Source organism: Lepidochelys kempii, chromosome 6, assembly GCF_965140265.1.
Source record: "Lepidochelys kempii isolate rLepKem1 chromosome 6, rLepKem1.hap2, whole genome shotgun sequence".
Taxonomy (NCBI): Eukaryota; Metazoa; Chordata; order Testudines; family Cheloniidae; genus Lepidochelys; species Lepidochelys kempii.
Genome location: NC_133261.1, coordinates 64,176,945 through 64,202,039, shown reverse-complemented (window position 1 = coordinate 64,202,039; position 25,095 = coordinate 64,176,945). Strand labels below are relative to the sequence as shown.

At 45.9% G+C, this 25,095-nt stretch overlaps 1 protein-coding gene across 3 annotated transcripts in view; it reads left to right on the top strand.

Annotated features, from left to right (window-relative positions):
- Positions 1 to 25,095, top strand: part of ARG2 (arginase 2) — a 36,624-nt gene that overhangs the window by 7,056 nt on the left and 4,473 nt on the right. For 2 of the 3 annotated variants that reach the window (XM_073348408.1, XM_073348407.1), the window contains exon 4: positions 16,342 to 16,501. In XM_073348408.1, coding sequence (XP_073204509.1) covers positions 16,342 to 16,501 — 160 coding nt within the window. Of the gene's footprint in view, positions 1 to 15,076; positions 15,255 to 16,341; positions 16,502 to 25,095 lie in introns of all 3 variants that reach the window. The other variant, XM_073348409.1, reaches the window with a different exon arrangement.

Here is a 25,095-nt window from a genome sequence, read left to right as displayed (position 1 = left end):
AGTCTGCCCCTGCCTAGTTCTTGTGTGCTGACTAATACAGTGGTATGCTATTTGGGTCCCCAGACCACAGGAGATCCGGGTGTGATTTTTTTAAACACAAAAACAACTTACTGAAGTTTAAAGATGTGCCTGAGCTGCAGAGTTTGGTGGCCAGATGTGGGTTTTTGGTTTGGCTTGCTAAAAGGGACGATTAGCTGTGAAGTTTGGATCTGGATCCAACCTCCCAGTTCAGCTGACTAGATGAGAGGGGGACATAATGTCATGGAGGGCTAATGGACTGGCTTGTGGGGGTAGAGGGAAACTTGCCAAGAGAGGGTGCTATGATGTTGGGTCCTTCACTCCTGTAGTAGCAGTGTTTCATTCTTGTAAGGCTCAAGAGCTCTACATGGCAGCTCAAAGCTCTCTAGGAGTAGAGCTCTGCTCTGGCTGTGCAGGAGCAACATAGTAGGGAGAAGGCAGCTGCTGTCAGAGCTGATTAACCTAAAAGGGAGGAGCTCTACTCCTTTGTGACTTAGAAGCCTCTAAGGCAGCTACCACCACCTGCTTCTCCAAAACAGCAAGTCGGCCTTTCTGCCCCCACACTCCAAGCTCTAAGAGGAGGTCCACAGAATGTCGTCTCCTTGCTACCATAATGTATCATGGAGCTTCCTCTGGATGCCCACTGAAGGGGCTGCAAAACTTTTAACTGCAGATGTTGTTACTACTCATTATGTGCTAAGAGCTGGGCAATCAATTCTTGGTGAAGTGAATTACTGCAGGTGTCAGACTTACAGGAGTTTCAGGCTTGGGCCCACTCTTCTCATCGGCAACCCATGTATTCAAGAGATGATTAGGCTATTGAATAAGAGTCTGACTCTCTGGCCTGGAGTCCATTGAAACAAGCTCCCACCCATTCCATTTAGACATCACCTGAATTCAGTTTGGTCATGGGGCATATGCAGATGCCAAGTGGAATGTTTAATACCAAATTCCCAGTTGGATTTACATGTAATGTATCATAAACCTAGATCCTATCTCAGCCATCTCCCTTCAAGGCTCAGTCCATTAAAGCTCTTTCAACCTTTCCATGTTTCCAGGGCCAATGAAAAAATCAAATCCTGCCATTTATAAGGATTTCTTAAAAATATGAGCTGCTGGTTTCATCTGTAAATCTCCCAAGGTGTATCCACACTAGCCTTTTTTTCTCATATTTTCCACTATTACTAACGCTTGTGCAGTGACTGCTGGAGCACTTGTGTAGACAAAGTTATAGGTAACTGCTAGCATTTTAATCAGTGTGTCATCTATTATGTACTTTGTGGGTCTAGACCAATGGTCCCCAAACTGTGGGACATGCCCTCCTAGGGGGGCACAGAGGAATATTCAGGGGTAGGGGGAGCACAGCAGGGCCTGGGCCAGTCCCCACAGGGTGTGGGGCACTGGGGAGGGAGCCCAGTCCAGCCCCGCCCCCAGCCATGGTCCAGGCCATGGCCCCGACTGCAGCTCCACTCCTGGTCCCAGTCCAGCCTCAGCTCCCTCCCCCAGCCTTGGGCCTGGGCCCCAGACCAAACCCACCCCCAGCCTTGGCCCCCTTACCCTGACTGCGCCCAATCCCCCAGGAGCCACAACCCTGCTCCCAGCCCTGGATCCTGGGGTGGGGGGGAGGGGCCGCAATGTGAAAAGTTTGGGGACCATTGATCTAGACTACAGAGGGGTTAAAGATGCTGGTCGGCACCATTCCCTTTTGTTCTCACCCACTGATAGCACCAGGGGAGCAGCGTCTATGTTAGTAGTGATGGGAAATATTTTCAGAAAAGCCCACTCTGGACAAAGGTCCCCAGTGTAATCTAATGTCCTGTGATCATTTCACCTGCCCTACAAAACAAAATAGTGTGAGCACTCTTCTCCAACATGCTGTTGATACTAGACAGCTTTGCCATTTTAACTATACCGGCATAATTAGTGTGGGGGAAAAAACCCGAGTGTAGGTAGTAATACCAGTATAAAGGTGCTTATATCAGTATACTTTAGTTTGCTTCCCGAACTGGAGTAAGTTATACTAGTGTAAGCACCTGTTAAATCCACACTAGGGTTTGTAGCAGTGTATCTGCATCAGTAATAAATAAATCACACACACACACCCCCGCCCCCAACAGACCTGATTATACTAGTACAACTTTCAAGCATAGACCAGCCCGAAGTGGTATTAACTTCAAAGGCTAGTTACAACCTATGAAGATGCCAACAATCAAAGTACAAACACTCAGCTTGGAGTCTGGACACTCATTAAATAATCAGCTGTCTGCTCCATAGCCCTCTTTATTACTGGGAGAGACTCTTTACTTGTTCTTTGAAGTGAGACTTTCCTGTCACATGTCCTTTTTTGGGAAATTGAAAATTCTCTGCCTCGTGATCCTTGGAATGTGCCCCCTTAGGTTTTGTCTGTATTCAAATCTGCAACAGTTTAACTTGATCTGTTTAAAAATCATTACAGTGCACTCGATCACAGTGCGGATGCTCTTAATCCAATTTAAACCATTTAAATCAATTTAAGCTAAATTGATGTAAAACAGGAACCTTTATTTCCTAACTCTTCCTCTTGTGTGTCCATCCCCCTCTCCTTTTCTTCCCACCCCCAGTTTTACTAAGATGACATAAGGCCCTGGAGTCAAAGAACAGAGAGCTTTGTTTTTCTTTCATCTCAAAGCACTTAACAATTTTTATGTATATGTGGATCCATGGCTAAAATTCAGCCACCTCTGAGATAGAAGGAAAGAGGGAAGAATAGGGTTTCTAGTTCGAACTACATATGGGGTTGATGCGGGGGCAGAATTTAGTTATCTGAACTGGATTTTGGTATATTCCTTTGTTTGTTTTTTAGGTGCCATGGAATCTTTAACAACCATTTTGTTGGTTGAGACATTGGTTTTGCCTCTCCTCTGAAGGACATGAGATCTGAAAAAGCTTGAAATTTGCAGTTTTTTCAGGAACCCATAGTGTGGTGTTTTTGGGTGGAAGAAGCAACTTTTAGTGGTAAAACCATCAGGCAAAATATCAGGAATTTGGCACCCAAATCAGCTATCAAAAAGCTAACTCTACCCCCCCGGCCCCCAAAATGAAGTGATCTGGTAATGCTGAGTTGTCTCTTCCCTCATGAGTCTTTTGGAAGTGCTATTAGTGTCCGAAGGAATTGGGGAAAGCAATGATTCATTCCTGCTTTTTATTTTTCTTTACCTACCTGGGAAAATCAATGTTATCTCATGTAATGGTAAAGAACAGTGAGCTTGTTACTGGGGAGAGATTCATTATAGTGGGACCTGATGTGGTTAGGAACATGCTGCTTTGCTGGCTTTCAGCTCATTGTGGGTTTGAAGGAAATTGGAATTGTAAGTGAGGGAAGATTCTAACGCTGGGGCTTGGACACCCAGAGAAGACCGTAAAGGGTTCAATAACATGGGAAACTTGGGAAAGCGGTAAAATAATGTCAGAATAGTTATGATAAATACAAATTCACATTCTCTGGCTTCTGGCCACCTTCCAGGAATTCCTGGAACTGGCTACCCAAGTATCTGGATTTGCCAGTTACAGGGCTTGTGCAGCACAGTAACGTTGTCATGTTATGTTACAACACATTGAGGTTGCATCAGAATATCCTGTTCTGATGCAACTCTACAATGTAAATGTTTCCCAAGCCTAGAATCTGATTTTTTGGGGCACCCATTAATGTCTGAGGGCCCAGACCCTGTGGGACACTGACTGACATGGGAGGGATATGCAGACGAGGGAGGTTGGGGGAAATATGATGAGCTGGGAAATGTCCCGGTTTGTGGACAACCTTGAGAGCACTGAGTTTGAATGGTAGTTGACTGTTTTGGTTTTGTGGGTGGGCAGAAGATAGAGATCATCTAGTGTTAAAACAGATTAAAGAAATGTTTTCTTGGCGCTAAATCTCATAAGATGTGCAGAGAAGTAGGGTGAGGGTGTCCGGGTGTGAAATACAATAGATGAGACAGCCCTATTAAACCATTCAATGCATCTTCTTGTCAATGCTTGTGTGTGTATGTATATGTATATAAATAAAATAAAAAAAATCACTGGGTGGTTTTTTTTTTCAGCCTAGTGTTAAATTTATCGCGCTCTGATCCTTCTCCAGTAGGAGACTATTCCACAGCTTAGGAAGTCTTAGAAGCAGCAATGTCTCCTGCTGCCATTCTGCCCTCTTGCTTCAGAGCTGATCACACAATCCCCAGATGTTGTACACTTGCGTGTCCTAGAGTCACATCTATACAGAAGACAGCATCTCCTAACCCTCCTGTCAATAGGGGAGACTTTTCTCTGCTTAGCCTAGTGGATTAAAACTGCTTCACAACAGGCTTCTTTATGGACGGGTCACGGTCATAATGAATGACTCATCTGCTAGCTCTCTGATCATGTCCTCTTGCTGACATTCATACAGAAGTGCCTGCAAGGCATACATAGATGTACAAGTAGAGCCTAGTACATCCCGAGCTCACCACTATGGCATGCCAGCTTCCAAAAAGCTACCTGGCTTCATTAGAGCCCAGGCTCTCTGATCTGGTCTGTGGGAGGGATGGTTGTACCTAGTAGCCTCTTCTTTTGTACAGAGAAAAGGGAGTGTTTAAGGATGTTTTTTAGAGATCATTCTTAGTTCTCCATGAAAACCTTTCCCTTTTGCCTGTTTGCCTGCCTGATGAGTCACAAAGTATCCACGGCAGTAATTGGAGATGGAAGAGCCATTGTATAAGCAGGATTACTGTTTTTGTGTGAGCAAACAGTTACATAATGAAATATAGCAGTAAATGGTCAAAGTGGGATTTTTCCGGTTGCTTGCATGGTGTATCAGTCAGCCTTCTACATAGTAGTCCCAGCGTTTAGAATGGCAGCCTGGAAACTGGCTATGGAAGTCTTTCACCTTTAGATCACTTCCAGTCCAGCCCAAGCAAGTAGTGAATTGAAGGTCATTCCTGACTGATGATTTTCCAGTTGCCTCTTTGTGTGGTATCCCCATTCAATTGCCAGCACTCTAGTCCCTGCATCACAAAAAAACACCGCAGTGGCAGTATCAGCAGAGAGGGCATGAAGACTGAATTTCCTTGTGAGCTCTAGAGCTGCGGCTTACGGTTCAGGAATGAGCCACGTTGGCAGGGTGGTGCTGCTGCCTGCACTGTAGAGATGTTGTGGTTAAATGGAGATCCTCAGTTTCCAGAACTATTGGGCCAGAAATAATTTCCCTGCACGGATTTAGAGGAATTTTATCTGCTAGTGCAAGTTTCCTCTTGTGGGAGCTAAGTGAAGAGGTGCATTTCACTTAAAGGGAAGGCCAGTAATGAACATCATCCAGTCTGTTAGGATTTTATCTTCCCCAAAGATATCCAGGAGTTAGCATGTGCACCAAGGAGAGCAGATCCTAAATAGTTTGATTAAATATGGTCCTGCATTAAATACATTAATGTAGATGCTTGGTCAGCTCTGAAATCGGGCTAACCCAGGTCAGTTTGTGCTGTTCCTTGCAAATTGAGGGCAGGACTTGCTTGGCTGTCTGGATATTCCTTTGGAGTAGCTAGGACATGTTTGCTGAATTGCAGTATAGAACGTAAACATCTGTTCGAAGTTCAATTTTTTAAAATTGTTTTGAAAATAATCCTAGATATCAGATGGAAAGAATCACTAAGCCCCATCCGGGCCCCACTTCAGGAGCCAGTGCAGTGCTGATCCTATCGTGTGTTCTCTTGTTCTTTGTCCAGTCCAGATTTAAATATCTTCAGTGATGGCGCATTCTCCACTTCCCTGGAGATTATTCCACAGCCAAATAGACTTTACTGTTAGGAAATGTTTCCTCATATTCAACCTAAACTTTTGATTGCTCAGTTTCATGGCATTACTTTTGGTCTTTAACACTTTTCTTCTGCTTGGTCACACTCTTAAATACTTCTTGGAAGGTGAAGTATGAGGATCAGTACCTTCATTGAAGTCAGTGGAATCCCTTTGTATTTAAACAGGTGCTACAAAGATGAAAATCCAACCTCATGGGGTTGTTAGTAGTAGTAAGGTAATGCCTAGAAGCCCCAACTAAACCTGGGGCCCCATATGTCCTAGGTTCTGTACAAACATACTAAAAGACAGGGACGGTGGGAAACTGCTTTATCTTGCACTTTATTGTTAGTTGCTTTTCCTGCTTCATCCACCCCTGACTCTCATCCCTTTTGCTGTATAAATTACACTTAGTTTGCATACTCACTGAATACCAAATGAAAGTGGCAAAACTGCATAACCTGCTTTCCATCCCTGTACACCACTATTTATCACAAGTTTGCTTACCTACGAAACAGATAGGACATTAGGTTTTTAAAAACTATTTGAATGTTTGTCTTTTTGCTAGTTATGCCAGCATAAATGTGACACTCACGCTAACGTTCCCCTAGCACCCAAAACCTGTAACAGACACAACACCCCCCCATCCCAAAAAAGCAGAGTTTTTACCCTGAAACAAGAGGCGAGCCAGATACTCCATGAAATCCATCACTAGGGGCTTGGCTATTGTGATGAATTGATTTTACTTAGAAGGCTGTCAGATACTATGGTGATGGGTGGCAGCAAAAAATTCTAAAATAGATAGCTAAGGTAGACAGTCTATTTACTTTTGGCATTCATCTCTCTAACCATGAAAACACACTAAACAATTCCTCTTTGTTTTTAGGTCACTTAAATTTCAGGTTCTTGGTCAGTAACAAAGTGCTGCAAAGTGTGGGTCGTAAGTGCTACAGGGGAATTTTTTAAAAAGATCATGAAAATATTTCCATTTGATCTGACTTATCTTTTAAAGCTTGAGCCTGATTTGAGCTGATAGCGTCCTTTTTATCTATCATAAATCAGCCACTCCAGCCCTTAAATCATTTATTATGTTTCTCTGACGTCTTTCCCATTTACAAACTGGGAACCTCTGTATAATAAAGAGGTTTATCTCTAGTCTTGGTAGGGAAGTGATGGCATCCAAAGCAGCTGTTGCTTAGCCTAGTAGGCAGAGGGAGGAACCCTGTGGGCTGAGAGTCCCTTTGACAATTAGCTTTGACAGACAGGTGTGTAGTTATAATCTGATATATCTGATTTGCACCAATAGAAGGAACAGAATTGTCAGGCAGTGATCTATTTAGTCTTTAACCAGCTGTGTCTGGAAATTACTCATTTTGAAAAGGGTCTTTTCAACTACTGTTGGTTAGGTCACAAGTGTGAGTTTGCTGGTCGCATCCCAGTTTTCCAGTGAAACTTTCTTCACCGCATGAAACAGACACAGTTTGGCACAGGAATGGTAGAAGATGCTGCAGTTCTGGACTGAGGTGACAGTTGTTTGGAGATCCAGAACTGGTAGAGGTGCACTGCCTGATCTGCCCAGGGAATTTTGGCTCAGTGTCTGCCCACTCTCTATGCCTGGCATCATTCTCTTCCTTTTTAAACATCATGTTCACGTGCATTTAAATCCTTTATTGCCGTGTTTGCCTCTTAGGCTGGTTCAGTGAGAGAAACTAGTCTCCTCAGCATAGAAGAGACAATTAAAGAAACATAGAAGAGCACAGAGACAGAACTCCAAAAATGCTGATTGGTGCAGGAGGACAGGGAGACGTTTATGTACATAAGACAGTTCAACTTCACATATCTTGTGTATAATATTTTATGTGGCTGCTTTCCTAAAACTTAGTACAAAATAATAATTGAAATTAAGAAACAGAAAAAACAAAATAGGCGCAGAAGGATTGTCTTATGATGACAGCACAGAACTGGGAATAAAGAGATTTTGCTCTGTCTCTGGTTTTTTCAGATAATATGTATGACACTGAGCAGATTAGTTAGCTATTCTAATCCTCAGTTTCCTCCATCTACATTTTTGGGGGGGGGGGAATACTGTAGGTAATTAATAAGGGGGTTGGTAGGCTTTTAGTAAAATAAATGAGTAATATATTCACTAATGGCTGTTAGGTGCTTTTGAGGGTTTTTTGTTTTGTTTTAAGAAGATGCTGGAGAGGGGCTGAATTGTCTGTTCTTAATCTTCTGCAGTAGGTTGTCTCTAACCTTACTAGGAGCTGCTGCAGTTAAAGCTATAGCATCCTTCATATAAAGTAACTCAAAAGTGTCTTTCTAGGAAGACTAGAGAGAGAATAACTCTATTTCCAGAGCTGGGTGCACATACTCCACGTACTCTATCTGCATACTTGATTAACAGCCAAGTGCCATTTGTTGTTCCTTTTGTTTGTTTTTATGGTTTTTATTTGTTTTAAAGAATGCTGCACTAGGTGGACCATGCTGATCCAGTATGGCAGTTTCTGTGTTCCAAACTTGACTACAGTTATGATGCTAGTGCGCAAGACCTGAAACAGAAACTGACTGGAAAATGGCTATAATAAGTACAAGTGAAATAGACTTAAATTCTTGTTCATTTCACTTGTTGGTTCACTCTGCCATTCAACAGACTCATAAATGAGAGGCTAGGAGCTGGCAGTAAGTGTTGGTTCATCATTCTAACTTCAGCTCCTGGGCGGCTGATCATAAAGTTTAATAGTCCTCATCTATCTATCTTATATCTGAGAGAGATAAATAAAGTTGTCTCAAGGTCACTAGTCAGTTCTCTTGCATCCCATCCTATTTATCTTGTGTGTGCTGCTTGTTGTTACTTTCCTGACTGCACATACTACAACTAACATGCTTTCCTCATAGATTGTATTTTTCTAAATGGACAACCAACCTAATTCTCAATTACTGAGGGACAGTCTCCACTCATTGATATATTTTTGCTTTCCACAACCAAATCTCTGTACAACCTTTTCATGAGTGATGTACCCAAGTATTCAAATTCTAATATCTAACCTGTATTGTTAAATCTATTTACCTAAATTTGGGTTATTGCTGATTATATACTCTATGTATAATATGACAAACTTTGTGGATAATCTAAGCACTATACCCAGACGTACAGACACTCTTTTTCCAACCTATGGATTATATCATTTTTTTTAACACTAGCTTTAATAAAATTTCTAATACAGCTTGTAAGATCCTTGCAGTAGGACCCTTGTCTTGCTTAGCTAAAGTCCCAGCCTCTGGTGTTTAAATAATATCTAGTAAGAAGAGTGTATATTGTAAAGGCTCCAGGAGAAGGTGAGTGGTTTTGCTCCTGAGAGTGTTTTCATGTAGTCCTCTCAGATGCACATTCTCAGCCAAGACTGTTAAGTCATCCAGAGAAATCTGAGCCAGACTCTGCAACTACAGAAAGCATTTGATATGTCTAGAGACAGACACGTTGCTGGAAAAAGCCAGGCTGCTCAACCATCCCTCAAGAGTTATTTACTGTCCTGCTTATTCTTGCTCCAAGCCCAAACTTTTTGCATTTTGTACGAGTATTTCCATAACAAAAGCAGAAAATGGAGAGGGAACCCCTTCTTGAAGATGCTGTCTTCCTTTTTTAAAAAAAAATAAAATTTAGTTTTATTTCCAGGTGGTTGCAAACTGTTTTGAAGGTATTCATTTCAGTGAGTTGCCTGTGTCTCCAGTTGGCATCCAGTTGATTTTGATTCATTTACATACTGTGACCTTGTTTGTTAAAATGTGAAAGTTGGTGTGGCGGTGTTGTGGTTCTGATCCCTTTGGGGTGTGACGGGGTTATGTACTTCAGCTGAGTTCCTTTGGAGTCTTACCCCTTCCAGGGCTCCAAGGGAACAAAGAAAAGAACACGGACTAGGAAAACAAAACAGTCCCAGGTGAGCCACTGGCTTCTCTTCCTTTGGATCGTCAGGGGGCGGCCTTGGTTAAGTCACAGTCCAGCTATGTGTCTGCTGGTTAGCAACCAGAGCATATAGTCCAGCTGCCTTCTCTTCAGGGAGTCTGGCCCATCCACAGGCAAGGGTATAGGCTCTGTTGTGCGTCAGGCCTCTCCCTGGAAACTGGGGGACTAGCAGTCTGTCCTCCTCCTAGAGCAGCCTGCTGCTCCCCTTGAGGAGCCATCAGCCTTGTTGTTTGATGTTCTTTGTTGTATGGCACCTGCCAGGGTGGCTTTACCCCTACACAAGGGGTTTTTGAAAAGTATTAATACCCTATGGCAAACCTTCTCCTCCCTGCCATCCATTTCAAAAAGGGCTGAGCGCAAATATTTTGTGCTAGCTAAAGGGCATGAGTATCTCTATACAGAACCAGCCCCAAACTTCCTCGTAGTTGAGACGGTTGACCCTGCCTCTCTCTGGTTTACTTGGGGCTACGCCCAAGTATAAAGACTCGAAGAGACTGGTTCTGTTTGTGCGAAAAATTTATTAGTCTTCCAGCCTTCAGTTGAGAGTGGCCAATCACCAAGCCCTCCTTGCTGCTGTGACAACAACATGTGGCAGGCCATGGCCAAATTCAAGGTGTCTCTGCCCAAAGGGTCCAGGATGGAGTTCCGGGCAATCCTCGAAGAGGGCATGGGTGCAGCCAGAGCAGCCCTCCAAGCAGCCTTGGATGCAGCAGACTCTGCGGCTCGCACCATGGCCTCGGGCATTTCCATGCAGAGGGCATCCTGGCTGCTCCTCTTGGGTCTGTCAGCTGAGGCTCAGCAGTCAATGCAGGACCTCCCCTTCCACAACCAGGCCCTGTTTGCAGAACAGACTGACAGTAAGCTGCATGGACTGAAAGACTCCCCCACTACCCTGAAAACTCTAGGGGTGTACGTTCCCAGTCCAGCCTGTAAGCGATTCAAACTGCAGCCATCTCAGGGTCAAGGGAGCCAAACCGGGCAGGAACTGCCCCATAAGAAGAGTAGGGGCTACAAGTGCCGTCCGAGCCACCCACCGCCACTCTCTGCCCAATCGGGCTCAAGCTCTGGATCCATCTTTCTCGCTGTTTTCCAACTGCCTTTCTTTTTTCCTCCCCGCGTGAACCACTATAACTTTGGACTGCTGGGTCCCCAATACTGTGGTGCAGGGTTATACCCTCCAGTTTCTTTCTAACCTCCCCTCTCCCTTCTCCATCCCTCTTCAGGGACCCCTCTCATGAGAGTCTTCTCGTGCAGGAGGTAGAAGGGTTGCTGTAGCTGGGGCGGTAGAAAATGTTCCTTGCAAGTACAGGAACAAGGGGTTCTGTTCCTGGTACTTTTTAATCCCAAAGGCCAAGGGTGGTCTACATCCCATCCTGGACCTGCGAGACCTCAACAAATAGCTAAGGAAGCTGAAGTTCTGCCTGGCCTCCATCATCCCCTCCTTGGATCTGGGAGACTGGTATGCCGCCCTTGATTTGAAGGACTCCTAGTTCCACATAACGATCTTTCAAGGTCACAGACACTTTATGGTGGGATCCAACCACTCTCAGTTCGCGGTCCTCCCATTTGGCCTCACAACAGCACCAAGGGTGTTCACAAAGTGCATGTCAGTATTAACTGCTTACCTCAGATGTCAAGGTATCCAGATCTACCCAAACCTAGATAACTGGCTCTTCAAAGGCCACTCCAAGTTTAGAAGGATGTTGTGATGCTGCAGGCCATGTGCAGATTCCTGGGCCTGCTGGTAAATGGCAAAAAGTCGACGTTCGTTCCGGTGCAGAGGATAGAGTTTATCGGAGCGGAGCTTGACTCCACCTGCTCCAGAGTGTTTCTCATGCAGGAGAGATTCCAGATGATGCTGGACCTCATCGCGGGAGTCTCCGCATTTCCCCCGATCACAGCCAGAATTTGTCTGCATCTGCTGGGACATATGTATGTCGTCTGCCATGCCATGCCAGGCTCAGGATATGGCCCTTACAGCAGTGGTTGGTGAATATCTATTTCCAGTCCAGAGATCACCTGGAAAAGATTACCATCCCACCAACGATACTTACCTCGCTATGATGATGGATCAACCCCAGGGCGGTCCTAGAAGGAGTTCCATTCAACAGCCCTCATCACTCGATCAAGTTTATATCAGACACCTCGGTTGGGGAGCACATCTCAGTGGCCTCCAGACCCAGGGCATGTGGTCCCTGGAGGAGATGATTTTACACATAAACATCAAGGAGCTCAGAGCAGTACGCTTGGCCTGCAGAGTCTTTCTATCGCACCTGGCAGGCAAGGTGGTGAGTGCTGACAGACAATATGGCCTCAATGTTTTACATCAACAGGCAAGGGGGAAAATGTGCATTGGCCCTCTGCCAAGAGGTACTCCAGCTGTGGGATTTCCACATCGACCATGCAATCCAACTGGAGGCCTGTCCCCTCCCCGATGTTGGGAACATGCTGGCTGATCGGCTGAGGCGATCATTTTTTTTTTTTTTTTTTTTTTTCTCTTGCCATGAGTGCTAACTCCATCCGGAGGTACCCAGACCCTCTTCCAGAAGTCAGGAACGCCCCAAGTGGACCTGTTTGCTACCAGACAGAACAGGAAATATCATCGTTTCTGTTCCCTACAAGGCCTAGGCGAAGACTTCCTCTCCGATGCCTTTCTCCTGTCATGGTCGGGGGCTCTGATGTACACGTTCCTGCCGATCCTGCTCAGCAGCAGAGCTCTGTCTAAGGTCAAGAGAGACAAGGCAAAGTCATCATGGTTGCCCCGGCATGGCTACGCCAACATTGGTTCGGCACGCTGATGGACCTAGTTGGCCGCTCCCTGGCCCCTTTCCGACCGACTGGATTTGCTCTTGCAGGATCACAGGGATCTCCTATACCCCAACCCTTGTCTCCCTCCACCTCATGACGTGGATTCTGCTTGGTGGAATTTGGAGGAGCAGGCCTGCTCTAACAAGATACAGCAAATCCTCTTGGAAAGCAGAAAGCCTTCCACTAGAGTAACCTACCTGACCAAATGGACAAGGTTCTCCCACTGGGCGTCTGAGCATAGCATCTCTCCAACATGCTCCTCTTTACAATCTATTTTAGATTACCTGCTCCATGTTAAGAACCAGGGGCTGGCCCTTTCTTCCATCAGAGTGCACCTTGCAGCTATCTCCGCTTTTCACCTGCCAATCCAAGGTCAGAGTGTTTTTCCCACAACATGTCAGTCCAATTCCTGAGAGGCCTTGAGACTCTTCCCGCCGTCTCAGGCTCCTATCCCACAGTGGGACCTTAACTTGGTTCTTTCTAGGCTCACGGGCCTGCCCTTTGAGACTATGGGCTCCTGCTCCGACTCCCACCTGTCATGGAAGGTCACATTCCTCGTGGCAATAAGATCCACGAGATGAGTGTCAGAGCTTAAAGCCCTGATAATCGGAGCTGCTGTATATGGTGGTGTTCAAGGACAAAGTTCAACTGCGACCCCATCCGGCCTTTCTGCCAAAGATGGTGTCTTCCTTCCCTGTTAACCAGGACATCTTCCTGTCCCAAGTCACTGGGGAGGAAAGGAGGCTGCATGCTCTGGACGTCGGACGTGCCCTGGTGTTTTACCTGGAGCATACCAAGCCCTTCCACAGGTTGATCCACCTCTTCATCATGACAGAGAGGATGAAGGGCCTTCTGGTGTCATCGCAGAGGATTTTCAACTATCATCTCATGCATTCAACACTGCTACGAGCTGGCCCCGGTCCCACTACCGCCAATCGTGAGGGCCCACTCGACCAGAGCTCAGGTGTCCTCGGAGGCCTTCCTGGCGCACATTCCCCTCCCGGACATGTGCAGAGCCACGATGTGGTCTTCAGTTCACACATTCACGGCGCACTATGCCATCACTAAGCAAGCTAGAGATGACATTGGGTTTGGCAGAGCTGTGTTGCAATCTAAATGTCCATGAACTCCTACCCACCTCTGTTGGCACTTGGAATGGACATGAGCAAGCACTTGACGAAAAGACAGTTACCTTTTCTGTAACTGGTGTTCTTCGAGATGAGTTGCTCATGTACGTTCCACAACCCGCCCTCTTTCCCCACTGTCAGAGTTTCCAGCAAGAAGGAACTGAGGGTGGGGGGAGCCGGCAGTGCTTCATATACCGCAGCGTACGTGTGCCCCTCCAGGGGGTGCCAGAGCCAGTCTGCTACGGATACTGCTGAGGGAAAAAATTCCAGCACTTGAGTTCCATGTCTGTCCAATGTGCAGGATTAATAGGACTCCCAAATGGTTTTTCTCTGGTCTTGTAGCATCATGATATGTGGTGGTGTCCTGAGCAATCTCAGAACATGGCATAAAGGCACAAAGTCATTCTGCCTGGACACAAATTAACGTCCTGTAAGAGAGAGCCAAAAAGGCGGTTCTTATGTCTCTGGGGCTTTTTACTCTTCACCCTGTACTCATTTTTCAGCAGCCCTCTACTCCTTTGCACTGTATAACAGGCAGGAAACTGCCCTTCTATATCTGCTGTCCCTGTGCCACTGTAAGTTACTTAAACATAGCTGCCTATCTTCAGCTAGGTCCTTGTCTTGATACGCCGGGGGAATTCCGACAGATCTGGATACATTTGTAAAGAACATCATCAAAGTTCTGAGCCTGTGACAGATCAAAAGAACGTGGAAAATTTCAATGATTCAGAGCTCCATCAGCCCAAGACACTTGATACTTAGTGACTGGCTGTGTTGCCTTATATATATATATATATATATATATATATATATATATATATATATATATATATATATATATATATATATATATATATATATAATGTCTTGTTTTCCCACCCCACCCCTTTCACTGTCCATGTAAATAGACCCTAAAATGGTAATACTTTTAATCGTCAGTGGGTAGGTGTGCACACACCAGGGGAGTCTTTCAGGAAGCCATCTCTAATTTCTTGTTTATTTTGCAACCCTCGCCATCTGCTGAATATGTATCTCAGAATCTCATAGCTCTGTTGCTGTGTTTTGCTGTGCCCAGTGGGATGGGAGCCCTGAGGCAGTTTCTCTTTGTAACACACTTAACTCCAGCCAGAGCTGGCTGGAAATTTCAGAGCTCTTTCTAATGGCTGAATCAGTGCTATTGATGCAGTAAGGTCGGGCGGTGTCTGGTAGGGCAATATCCTAATAGTTACTGGTGAGCTGCAGGGCATAGGGTGGGGAGCACCTGTTTCTTTCAGCATTACACTCTCACAATGACTAGGTTTTTAGAATGCCTTTTGGGGCATTTGAATCCAGACTTAATCCACCTTTTTGCTGCTCTGTGTGTTACCAGGTTGCCGAGTGTATGATTTTGGAGATCTGAGTTTCACTCAAGTGCCCAATGATGAGCTGTATAACAACCTGGTCAAATACCCACGCTCTGTGGGATTAGCCAGCCAGGTGCTGGCTGACTCTGTGAGCGGAGCAGTGGCTGCTGGACACAGCTGTGTAACCATGGGAGGTGACCATAGGTGAGTCAAGCTGGATGAGAGTGGTGGCTGCCGTTGAATGTCACAGATTGACAGTTAACTGTTTGAGGTGGTGTATCTCCTTTGGTGTAAATCAAAACTGAGATGAAAGGATGAGGGGTCTGGGGCCATAGAAGCTCTGCAAGGCATAGATTGGGAGAGTGTCAAAGTTGCTTGCGTGATGATGTTGCTGTGAGTATCTGCTACTCCCAGGCCCTGCAGTGTTGAAAGCCCCTTCCTACTTTCCTGGCAGTACCATGTGGGGACATAATATTTGTTTTGTCTTTAATTCTGTGACTCCAAGAACCAGCAGAATAAAAGAAGCAATAAAAAAGTGATCTTAGAAAGTAACAGACAGCAGTGACTTGTTTCCAAATTCTTTTGGAAGCTGCAAGTAATAAAAACAAATGAAGCTGCCCTTTTTTGAGGGAATTCATATGGTCAGCTTCACCCATGTTGACTTTTGTGGACATATTTTTAGGGAGCTTGCAGGACACTAACCCTTAGGACAGGTGTGTAACTCTTTGGGGACCAGCTAGTTCCTAAAGGATTTGGGGGGAGGGGCTAGGGAGTGCTGTGGTGAGAGAGAGTCCTAAGTCTACCTCCATATCCTCTTCTTTCCCATTCTCCAAATGTCACATCCCTCTTCTGTCTCTGCCCCCAGACTGGGAACAGCAGGGAGGAGGTGGGCTGTGTTGAAATGAGGCAAAATGGCTGGAGCCAACAGAGTTCGGTTGGTGACTGTGCAAGATGAGCCTGCTAGGTAGGGGTGAGATGGGTTCTGTTGATGCTCACCTGGACCTGGGACAGGTGAAGGCTAGAGAGGTGGGAGGGCTCTTGGTAAGAGAGCCTGAAGGAAGAAAAAGCAAAGCCCTGCCCCCATATCGCAGTACTCGTGTACTACTTCAGAGTTTTATGCAGAATCATGATGCATAGTGATACATGTCACACTGATGTTTATGTGGTGATGGCAGGTCTTACTGGGATGAGATGCTGCAATGCAAATATTGAACATTTTGAAATGTGGCAACCTCGTTTATCATAGTCCCTGGAATTGTTCAGTAGGACGTGTGTTTAATGTACTTTTCAGCTTGGCGCTTGGTTCCATCAGTGGCCACACACGGCAGTGCCCTCACCTCTGTGTGATCTGGGTGGATGCACATGCCGATATCAACACCCCTCTCACAACTCAATCTGGAAACCTCCATGGACAGCCAGTCTCATTTCTGTTACGAGAGCTCCAGAATAAAGTAAGTGGCTTTAGGTTTTGTTTGGAGGGAGGGAGAGGTTACTGTACAGCACACTGTTTGTTTAATTTCAATTCTGGTGAAAGGTGCTGACTTACCTGCCCCTGAGGTTGATCTCCCGTTTATCCCCTAGATAAGATAAAGTTACAGGCATCCTATGTTTATAATCTACTAACTGCTAGTGCTGAGAGAGACATTCCTTATTCAGCTCTTGGCCTCTTTGTAGATACTGTCACCTAGGGGGCACTTACTGCTGGGGTGCTAGTGGATTTTGTGATAGGCACATCTGCTAGGAACTGGATGGAGAGCATGAGCCCATGTCACAAGTTGCTTGATCAGGATTTGAAGTTGAAGGTGAGAGGCTTCATATCCCATTGCCACTCAGTCTCCTGTGCTAAAACAGACCTAATGCGTCAGTAAAGGCTCCAATCCAGCAACTGGACACTGTGTGGAGCCTGCATATTCTTGTAGCCAATGCACGGAGACTGTTGGAGTGCGCAGGCAGCAGTCCTGCTGGGTGAGCCAGAAAGGGAGCCTCCCCCATCTGAGCCCATAGGAGCTGTGCCGAGCTCATCCCTGCATAGCTCACATGCCTTTTACCCTCCCCTTGTACATCTCTATTTGGAACTGTTCCATATTTTGACCACCTCAGAGCCTGTCGGGGGCAGGGCCTGCATGGGCTGTCCTGATACATTGCTGTAGCTCTAGACGTTCTAGTAAATGTTACAGCTCAGGGCTGCTTGCAGCCTGCTTGGCGAAGTGCCCTGCTGACGATGACCATTATCTTTAAAGGCACAAGAAGAGCGGCCTGCTTCTGCAGCAGCCCGAAAAGAGGCTCGATATTGGTACACCTAGGGCATTTAATAACCACACTGCCTCGGCTGCAGCCTGGAAGCCCTCGTACAAGTTCTTATAGCATACTATAGGGGCTGCCATGGTAACCAGTACAGTGTCTGTGGCATCTGCATCAGGGACCTAGTTAGAAGTGAGCATGTCTACTTCAGCCTAGGCTCCAGGTTAGGGAATAGGAGAGGGTCACCGCCTGCAGGCTGAGAACAGCGGCTGGAAATGCAGTAAATCTGGCTCTCTTCACAGTATCCTACTTTGTCAGTATGTGTATTCAGCACGTACTGGGTACCTGCAGGTTATGCATCAGGCTGTCCTTAAAGGAAGGATGTAACTGTTTGAAACAAGTGTTCAGTGCCATATTACACACAATGGAAAGGAAATTATGCAGCCAAACCACCCTGAACTGAACTCCCAGCAGATCCTGCAAGCTAAACTAGTTCTACTTGTGCATTGGAAACCTTGAAGGAGCATCTGTAGTATAGTCCAAGGGACCAAAATAAAGTGTCTCCACATTAAACACCAAGTCTCCCACCCATCAGCCAGGCCAGCATGTGAGAGCCATCAAAATATGAGATCCCTGGGGTCTGCTGTGCATTACACAGATCTGATCTTGGTAATTCCATCCTGTTTCTCCTTGGGATGCATTTGAATAATCTTCTTTATGTGAACTGTTAACTAGCTGCTGCTTTCTATGCCAGAGAGAGCTGCAGTAATCCCTGCATGAGGTTAGTAAAACACTCAGACTCCTCAGAGGGAAGGCCCCAGTTAATGTAAGACCACTTGATGTAATGAGCTAGCCACTCCTTGAAAAGTCCAGCCTGGAAATAACTAGTCAGCATTTACCTCCAGTTACACCCAGTAGAAAATGGGTCAGCGGGGGAAGGAGACCTTCCTGTGACAGCTCTGGGTCCCCGTCTGTCTTTCTCTCAAGGAACAGAGAAGCCTGTGAGAGAAGGAGCTCACCTGGCCAAGAGTCAGCAGTTGCTTCTGGATGGAGGAGGGGACAAAGCCCAATAGGTCTTTCACAACAGGGGAAAGGAGCAGGCTCCAAGATCCTGGGTCCCTCAGATTTGTTTCCTTGTTTCCCCTTCCCCCTCCCCAGTGGGAAAAGGACTAGACTCCACTGACTCCTGTGACCCAACAGTTGGTTTGGGGTCTGCTCAGCTGGCTCCCTCCCTTAAAGAGGAGGGGAGAGAGAAGAGCAAGGTTCCTAGAACTGCTGGAGGAACAACAGCAGCTGAGTGCTTTCTGAGGCCAAGGCAGTCCAGGATGATGGTGGCAGCCGCGAGGAGGAGCCCTGCTAAGGCAAAATCCACCTAAATTTAGGAGAGGTGGCTGCATGAATTGTGGTGGGAGGGAGGGGGTCTGAGTGGGGTTCACCCCCAATGTCCCACAGAAAGCTCAGGCAGGTATCAGAGCACCCAAGACTGCATAGAAACCTCCCCACTTTAGGCCACCTACCTCCACCTGTAACAGTGCAGAACCAGGTTTCAGAGTAGCAGCCGTGTTAGTCTGTATTCGCAAAAAGAAAAGGAGGACTTGTGGCACCTTAGAGACTAACCAATTTATTTGAGCATAAGCTTTTGTGAGCTACAGCTCACTTCATCGGATGCATCACTGCAGAACCAGGGCAGCTGACAGAACCTTTTCATAGCATTATGGTGTGACACCGCAGACATCTCACATTTTGATGGCTATCATGGCCTGGCTGATGGGTGGGAGATTTATTTTTAGACCTTTATTCTGGTCCCTTGAACCACACCACCATTTAGGGGGAGAATTTACCACTGGTGCAAGAAAATAACCTCTTTTCACACTGTATATAATCATTGTGACAGGTTTCAGAGTGGCAGCCGTGTTAGTCTGTATCAGCAAAAACAACGAGGAGTCCTTGTGGCACCTTAGAGACGAACGTATTTATTTGGGCATAAGTTTTCGTGGACTAGAACCCGCTTCATCAGACGCATGGAGTGGAACATATAGTAGGGAGGTATAAATACACAGCATATGAAAAGATGGGAGTTGTCTTACCAAGCCGGGGGTCAGTGCTAACGAGCCCACTTCCACCTTAATTGAATTGGCTCGTTAGCACTGACCCCCGGCTTGGTAAGACAACTCCCATCTTTTCATATGCTGTGTATTTATACCTCCCTACTATATGTTCCACTCCATGCGTCTGATGAAGCGGGTTCTAGTCCACGAAAACTTATGCCCAAATAAATATGTTCGTCTCTAAGGTGCCACAAGGACTCCTCGTTGTTTTTATATAATTTATTGTTAATCGGTAACAGCTTGTACGTGAAAGTTCAGTGGTTTGGCTTTTCGTGTAGCGGGCGTGACTGTACATCTGAATTACCAGAGAAGGGATTATGCATGAACAAAATCTTTTATTTGTACTTGTGTAATAGATAAACTGCACTGATAGCTGGGAGAGGAGAGCTTACCCCTAACTTGTGTAGCTCTTGCTGGGTCCCCCTTCACTCAGACCGATCACTCATAAGCCTGAAGAATACTCTGGTTCTACTCTTCTAGCTGTATTAGTATACAACCTTTTCAAAGTGCTGTACAAACACTGACTAGTCCCTGCTTGCCCTTTAAAGTAGGTAGTAATGTCTTACACATTCTGTCTTGCCCAAGGTCACAGCATCATAGTTGCAGAGGATTCCTAGTGTCCAATCCTGGGCTTAGTCTGTTACGTCACTGACTTAGTGATGTCAACGATCATGGCTCAGCGTGAGCTGTACGTTTGGCTCCTCACAGGCTGCCTCTCTATGGACACCCTCTCCCAGTGACAGGCTTGTGCCTGTACTTTGCTCAGGGTAGAATCTGCAGTTCACCCCGCTCTTAGACTGGGTCTCCAGATCTGCTGCACTCCTGTTTACCAGCAGGTCCAAGTTGGGTTTAACCCCTGCTCTAGACTTGCTGTGATCGGAATAAAAAAAATGCATGGACAATGAACAGCCTCTTCAAAGTATGTAGTCATAGGGCCATGAGAGGAAAAGGATTAAAACAGACCTCTATGTATATTGTCTTCCCTAAACCTTAGCCTTTCCTTGCAAGTTCAGGCACCCCCATCACTGGAGTTGGACAAGGTAGTCTGTACCCCCTACAGCCTGTCTTACTCTGAACCTCAGTCAGTGGCCCACCCTCTGAGTTCACAGGTCCATCTTTTTATCCCTTTTCAAGTCGCTTTGTCTGTCCTGGGCCTCTGGATTATGCAGCTCACTGCGGGTGGGTCAGAAGTAGACTTCTAGCAGTGGATTCACTGTGTTATCCATTAAAGATCAGCAGCTGCGTTAGCCATTGTCTGCTTTCCTGGAAATGTGTAAAACCACTCAGGATTCAGTTAACTCTGCCCCCATAAAGCAGACAGCATGTTAATCACCTAGATAGAGGTACATGCTATTTATATAAAGAGGTTTGCCATCGTTTTCACATCTGCCTTTGCCAGTTCTTGACAGAGAGAAACTTTTGCTGTTGTTACTTCTGCAGCCCATCCACATAAGCTCCACTGCAGGCACTACAGATTCAGTGTTCCCCTTATTGTCCATCTGTCCATTCAGGTGACAGCGCTGTCGAGGAATTGGTCCCATATTTTGAGTCGGAGCTGGGATTAAATTCCATCTCTCATTCAGGGCTGGCCTTACCATGAGGCGAACTGAGGGGGCCGCCTCAGGTGCCAGACTGTGGGAGGGGGTGCCACTAGAGCCCAGATTGTAGAAAATTGTGTCTGCTGCTGGTGCATATGGATTCTCTCTGCTCTAGATGCACGGAAATGGTGGAGTGCTGTGCTGGAGGAAGGAGGGTACAAGAGACATGGCAGGCAGGCAGGAGAAAAGGTGAGAGGGAATAACAGAAAGCAGCTGGAGCTGCAAGGAGAAGAGGCTCCTTCTCCTCTCTATGTACCTCTCTAACACCCCCAGGAGCCTGGATTGATTAACACCAGCTTCTCATGGAGCTTCCTGTTTCCTGCTGCTTCCCTGAACCCACTTGAGGAGAACAGGCAGTCAGCTGATGAAGTAGTAGGAGCCATTCAGGCCCTTAAGACGTTGATATCTTCCCTCAGTCAGGCCCTGCTACCAGCCTGCTTATTTGTCCCCTTCAGTTGAGTGTTGAGAGCCACTATAGCTGGCACAGAACAGCAGTCATGAGTGAAAGAAGAAAAACACCCCTCTGGGGCAGCATTCAGAAAAAGAGAGAAAGCAAAGGAAGCTTTTCTATCTAAGCAGGAAGGAGCCCTCCTAAGATGTATAGACACACGTTCACGGTGAGCCTTCCGGGCGCAGTGAGGATGTGAGTGGTGAGGAGATGCCTGATCTTCCAGTTAGAGTGCAGGTGACCTGGTAGCTACTGCAGCATCCATATCTCCATCTCAAATGGATGTAACCATGCACATTCCTGAAGAAAAGTGTACATCAGAGAAGAGTGTGGTGGAGGCGCAAGAAACAGCTGCTGCTGACTTCAGTTCCTTAAGTCTAGATGATCCAGGACTGTGGACCCACTTGAGCTGTAGCCTGAGGGACTTCCTTGTACTGCATGGGCCACAGCAAGTGAAAAACTTCAAGTTCCCCAAATGTTCCCCGAAGACCATGAAAATAGAAGTTTCCATCCAACACATTACTGGCGTGAAATCCCCAGTGGTGACAAAGTGGAGAGGCCATGGCTTTTATGTACTCAAAACCCCAGAATGCTGCATACTGTGTTTATTGCAAAAACAGTCTTCCAGTCTAATGTTCCAGCCACATTGGCTTCTACAGGAACAAAGGACTGGAAAAATCTGGCTAGAAATCTGGCATGCCATGAGAAGGCAGCAAATCACCAGAGAGCATTCCGTAGGTGGAAAGAGCTTGAGATGAGACCAAGGTTAAAGGGCACCATAGACTATCAGCATCAAGCATAGACTATCAGCATCAAGAGAAGATTGTGTCAGAGTCTCTTTACTGGCAAAACGATCTGAAAAGGCTCATTGCCATTGTGAGAGTGCTTGCTACCCAAAACCTAGCACTGTGTGGCACTTCAAATCAGCAGTATGTGCCAAACAATGGAAACGTCCTTAAAATTGCGCAGCTGATGGCTGAGTTTGATGATGATCTCCAGGAGCACCAGAAGAGTCACCACCCAAGAAATGTACACGCACCACTACCTTAGAAAAACCATTCAAAATGAGATCATACAGTTTCTGGCAACAAGAGTCAAACAGAAGATTGTGGCAGATCTGAAGTCAGCAAGATATTCCTCTGTTAGTCTGGACTGCACACCTGACATCAGCCATATGGAACAAATGACTTGAATGGTGCATTTTGTAACAACAGAACCTAGTGCAAATGTTCCTGCAATGGTGACTGTCAGAGAACATTTTCTAGAATCTGTTGACATTTGATGATACTACAGGAGCTGGTATGACAAATGTGCTTCTTAAAAAGCTGGAAGACATGGCAATTGCGATAGCTGACATGAGAGGTCAGGGCTATGATAATGCTGCCGACATGAGAGGAAGGGGAGTGCAGACACGGATCTGAGAGTTAAACCCTCAAGCATTTTTTGTCCCATGCAGTTCTTAGTCATTGAACTTGGTGGTCAGTGATGCAGCACCAGCTTCGAGTGAGGCTGCTGAATTTTTTAATGTAATTCAAAACATCTATGTATTTCTCTCTGCATCAACTCATTGATGCAAAATTTTGAAGCAACATCTGGGAACATCCTCTCTGACACTGAAACCACTGAGTGCCACACGATGGGAAAGTCATAGGCTTTATCGCCTCCACTCGAAACACCAAATTGGGAAGATAGATGACGCCATAGTTGCCATTATGGAGGATAATGCTATGACAGGAACTGTTTGTGGGAGAACAGTGGCAGAGGGAAATGGAATCACCAGAAACATATATAACTTCAAACTTCTGTGTGGCTTAGTGTTGTGGCATGACATACTGTTTGAAATAAATGTTGTAAGCAAGAGACTCGAAGGTGTTGACCTTGATCTATCTGGAGCAATGGAAGAACTGGACAAAGCAAAGTCATACCTACTGTCTTACCAGTCAGATGAGGGATTTCAAAACTTTCTGAAGAGTGCACAGAAGTTGGCAGAGGAACTTCACACTGAAGCTGTATTCTTGAATGGGTGGGAAAATAAGAGTCAGAGAAGACTCTTTTTGATTACAAGGCATGGGATAATCCCATAAGAGACCCCAAACAACAATTCAAAGTTGAGTTCTTTAATCAGGTGCTAGATTGTGCAATACAGTCAGCTGAACGTTTCATGCAGCTCAAGGAACACAGCAGTATATGTGGGATGTTGTATGATATTCCAAAACTCCTCACTATACCTGAAGAAGGCCTACATCAGCAGTGCAGGGCACTAGAGACCGTTTTGACACATGATGACATGCGTGATATTGATGCGAGTGATTTACGTGATGAACTGAAAGCCCTTTCAAGATACATTTCAGCAGGATCAACTCCAAAGGCTGTTCTGGAATATAGGTGCACAAATAAGATGACGGCCCTCTTTCCAGCTCTGCACATACTTCTGACACTTCCTGTAACAGTTGCCAGTAGAGAACCCAGCTTCTCCAAGCTGAAGTTAATAAAAACACATCTACGCTCCACAATGACACAGGAGCGGCTGGTCAGCCTTGCAACCATCTCAGTAGAGCATGAACTGGCCCAGACAGTGGACCTTCAGGAAGCAGTTCAGATCTTTGTAACCGAGAAGGCACAGAAAGCACCACTTCGATTATGCAAACAGATAAAAATGCCAGTGTTTACTATGCAGACAAGAAAAGTTACATTTGCTGTTCAGGCATTTGAAAGTTACTTAAAATTTTTGAACAAGGCATTTTAAGTTTTTAGAAAAACAAGGAGTCGTCCAGTGGCACCTTAAAGACTAAACAGATTTATTTGGGCATAAGCTTTCATGGGTAAAGAACCACTTCCTCAGATGAAGGTGGTTTTTTACACCCATGAAAGCTTATGCCCAAATAAATCTGTTTAGTCTTTAAGGTGCCACTGGACTCCTTGTTGTTTTTGTGGATACAGACTAACATGGCTACCCTGATACTTAAGTTGTTAGGTACCCCAATAAAGGAGAAGTAGCATGAGAGGAGTAGAACAGGAAGATGGCAGAATTGAGACCTTTCAAAGTTTTGGCCCAAGCGAGGGGACATGGGGACGTCATTTGAGTTCCCTGCCTCAGGTGACAAAATGTTGTGTGCGGGCCCTGCTTTCATTGCACTGCTGAGACTCTGCACTAATCACTAACTGTGATTGGGGGTGGGAAAACCTCCATGGAGAGACAGTGGGCTGGGACTGGAGAGAGCTGAGTTAATGTCTCAGAATCCTGGAATGCCCTTAAGTTACTTTCTCTGTATGGCTTAGTTCTCATCTGTGAAATAGAACTAATACTTCCGTGCCCCACAGGAGGATAAATTCACTAATAGTTGAGGTTCTCAGGTACTATGGTGAGAGCTATAGTTTCCCAATCAGTAAAATGGGGATAATGTTGATTCCCTCCCCTCCCCCCCCCGCAACTTATTTGCATCCTTGTATGAAAGGTACAAAAGAGCAGACTTTTTCAGCCCCCTGTAGTACAAAGGCCTCGCCAATCTGCTATTCTCAGGCAATGGAAGGGTTTGACCAGAACTGGATGAGGGTGTATCATTATTGACACAATTGCTTTATCATTTAAGTTGACCCTCTCCTCCTCTATTGACACTTGCTGCCACAGTCTTACTCCCTAGGAAGTCTGC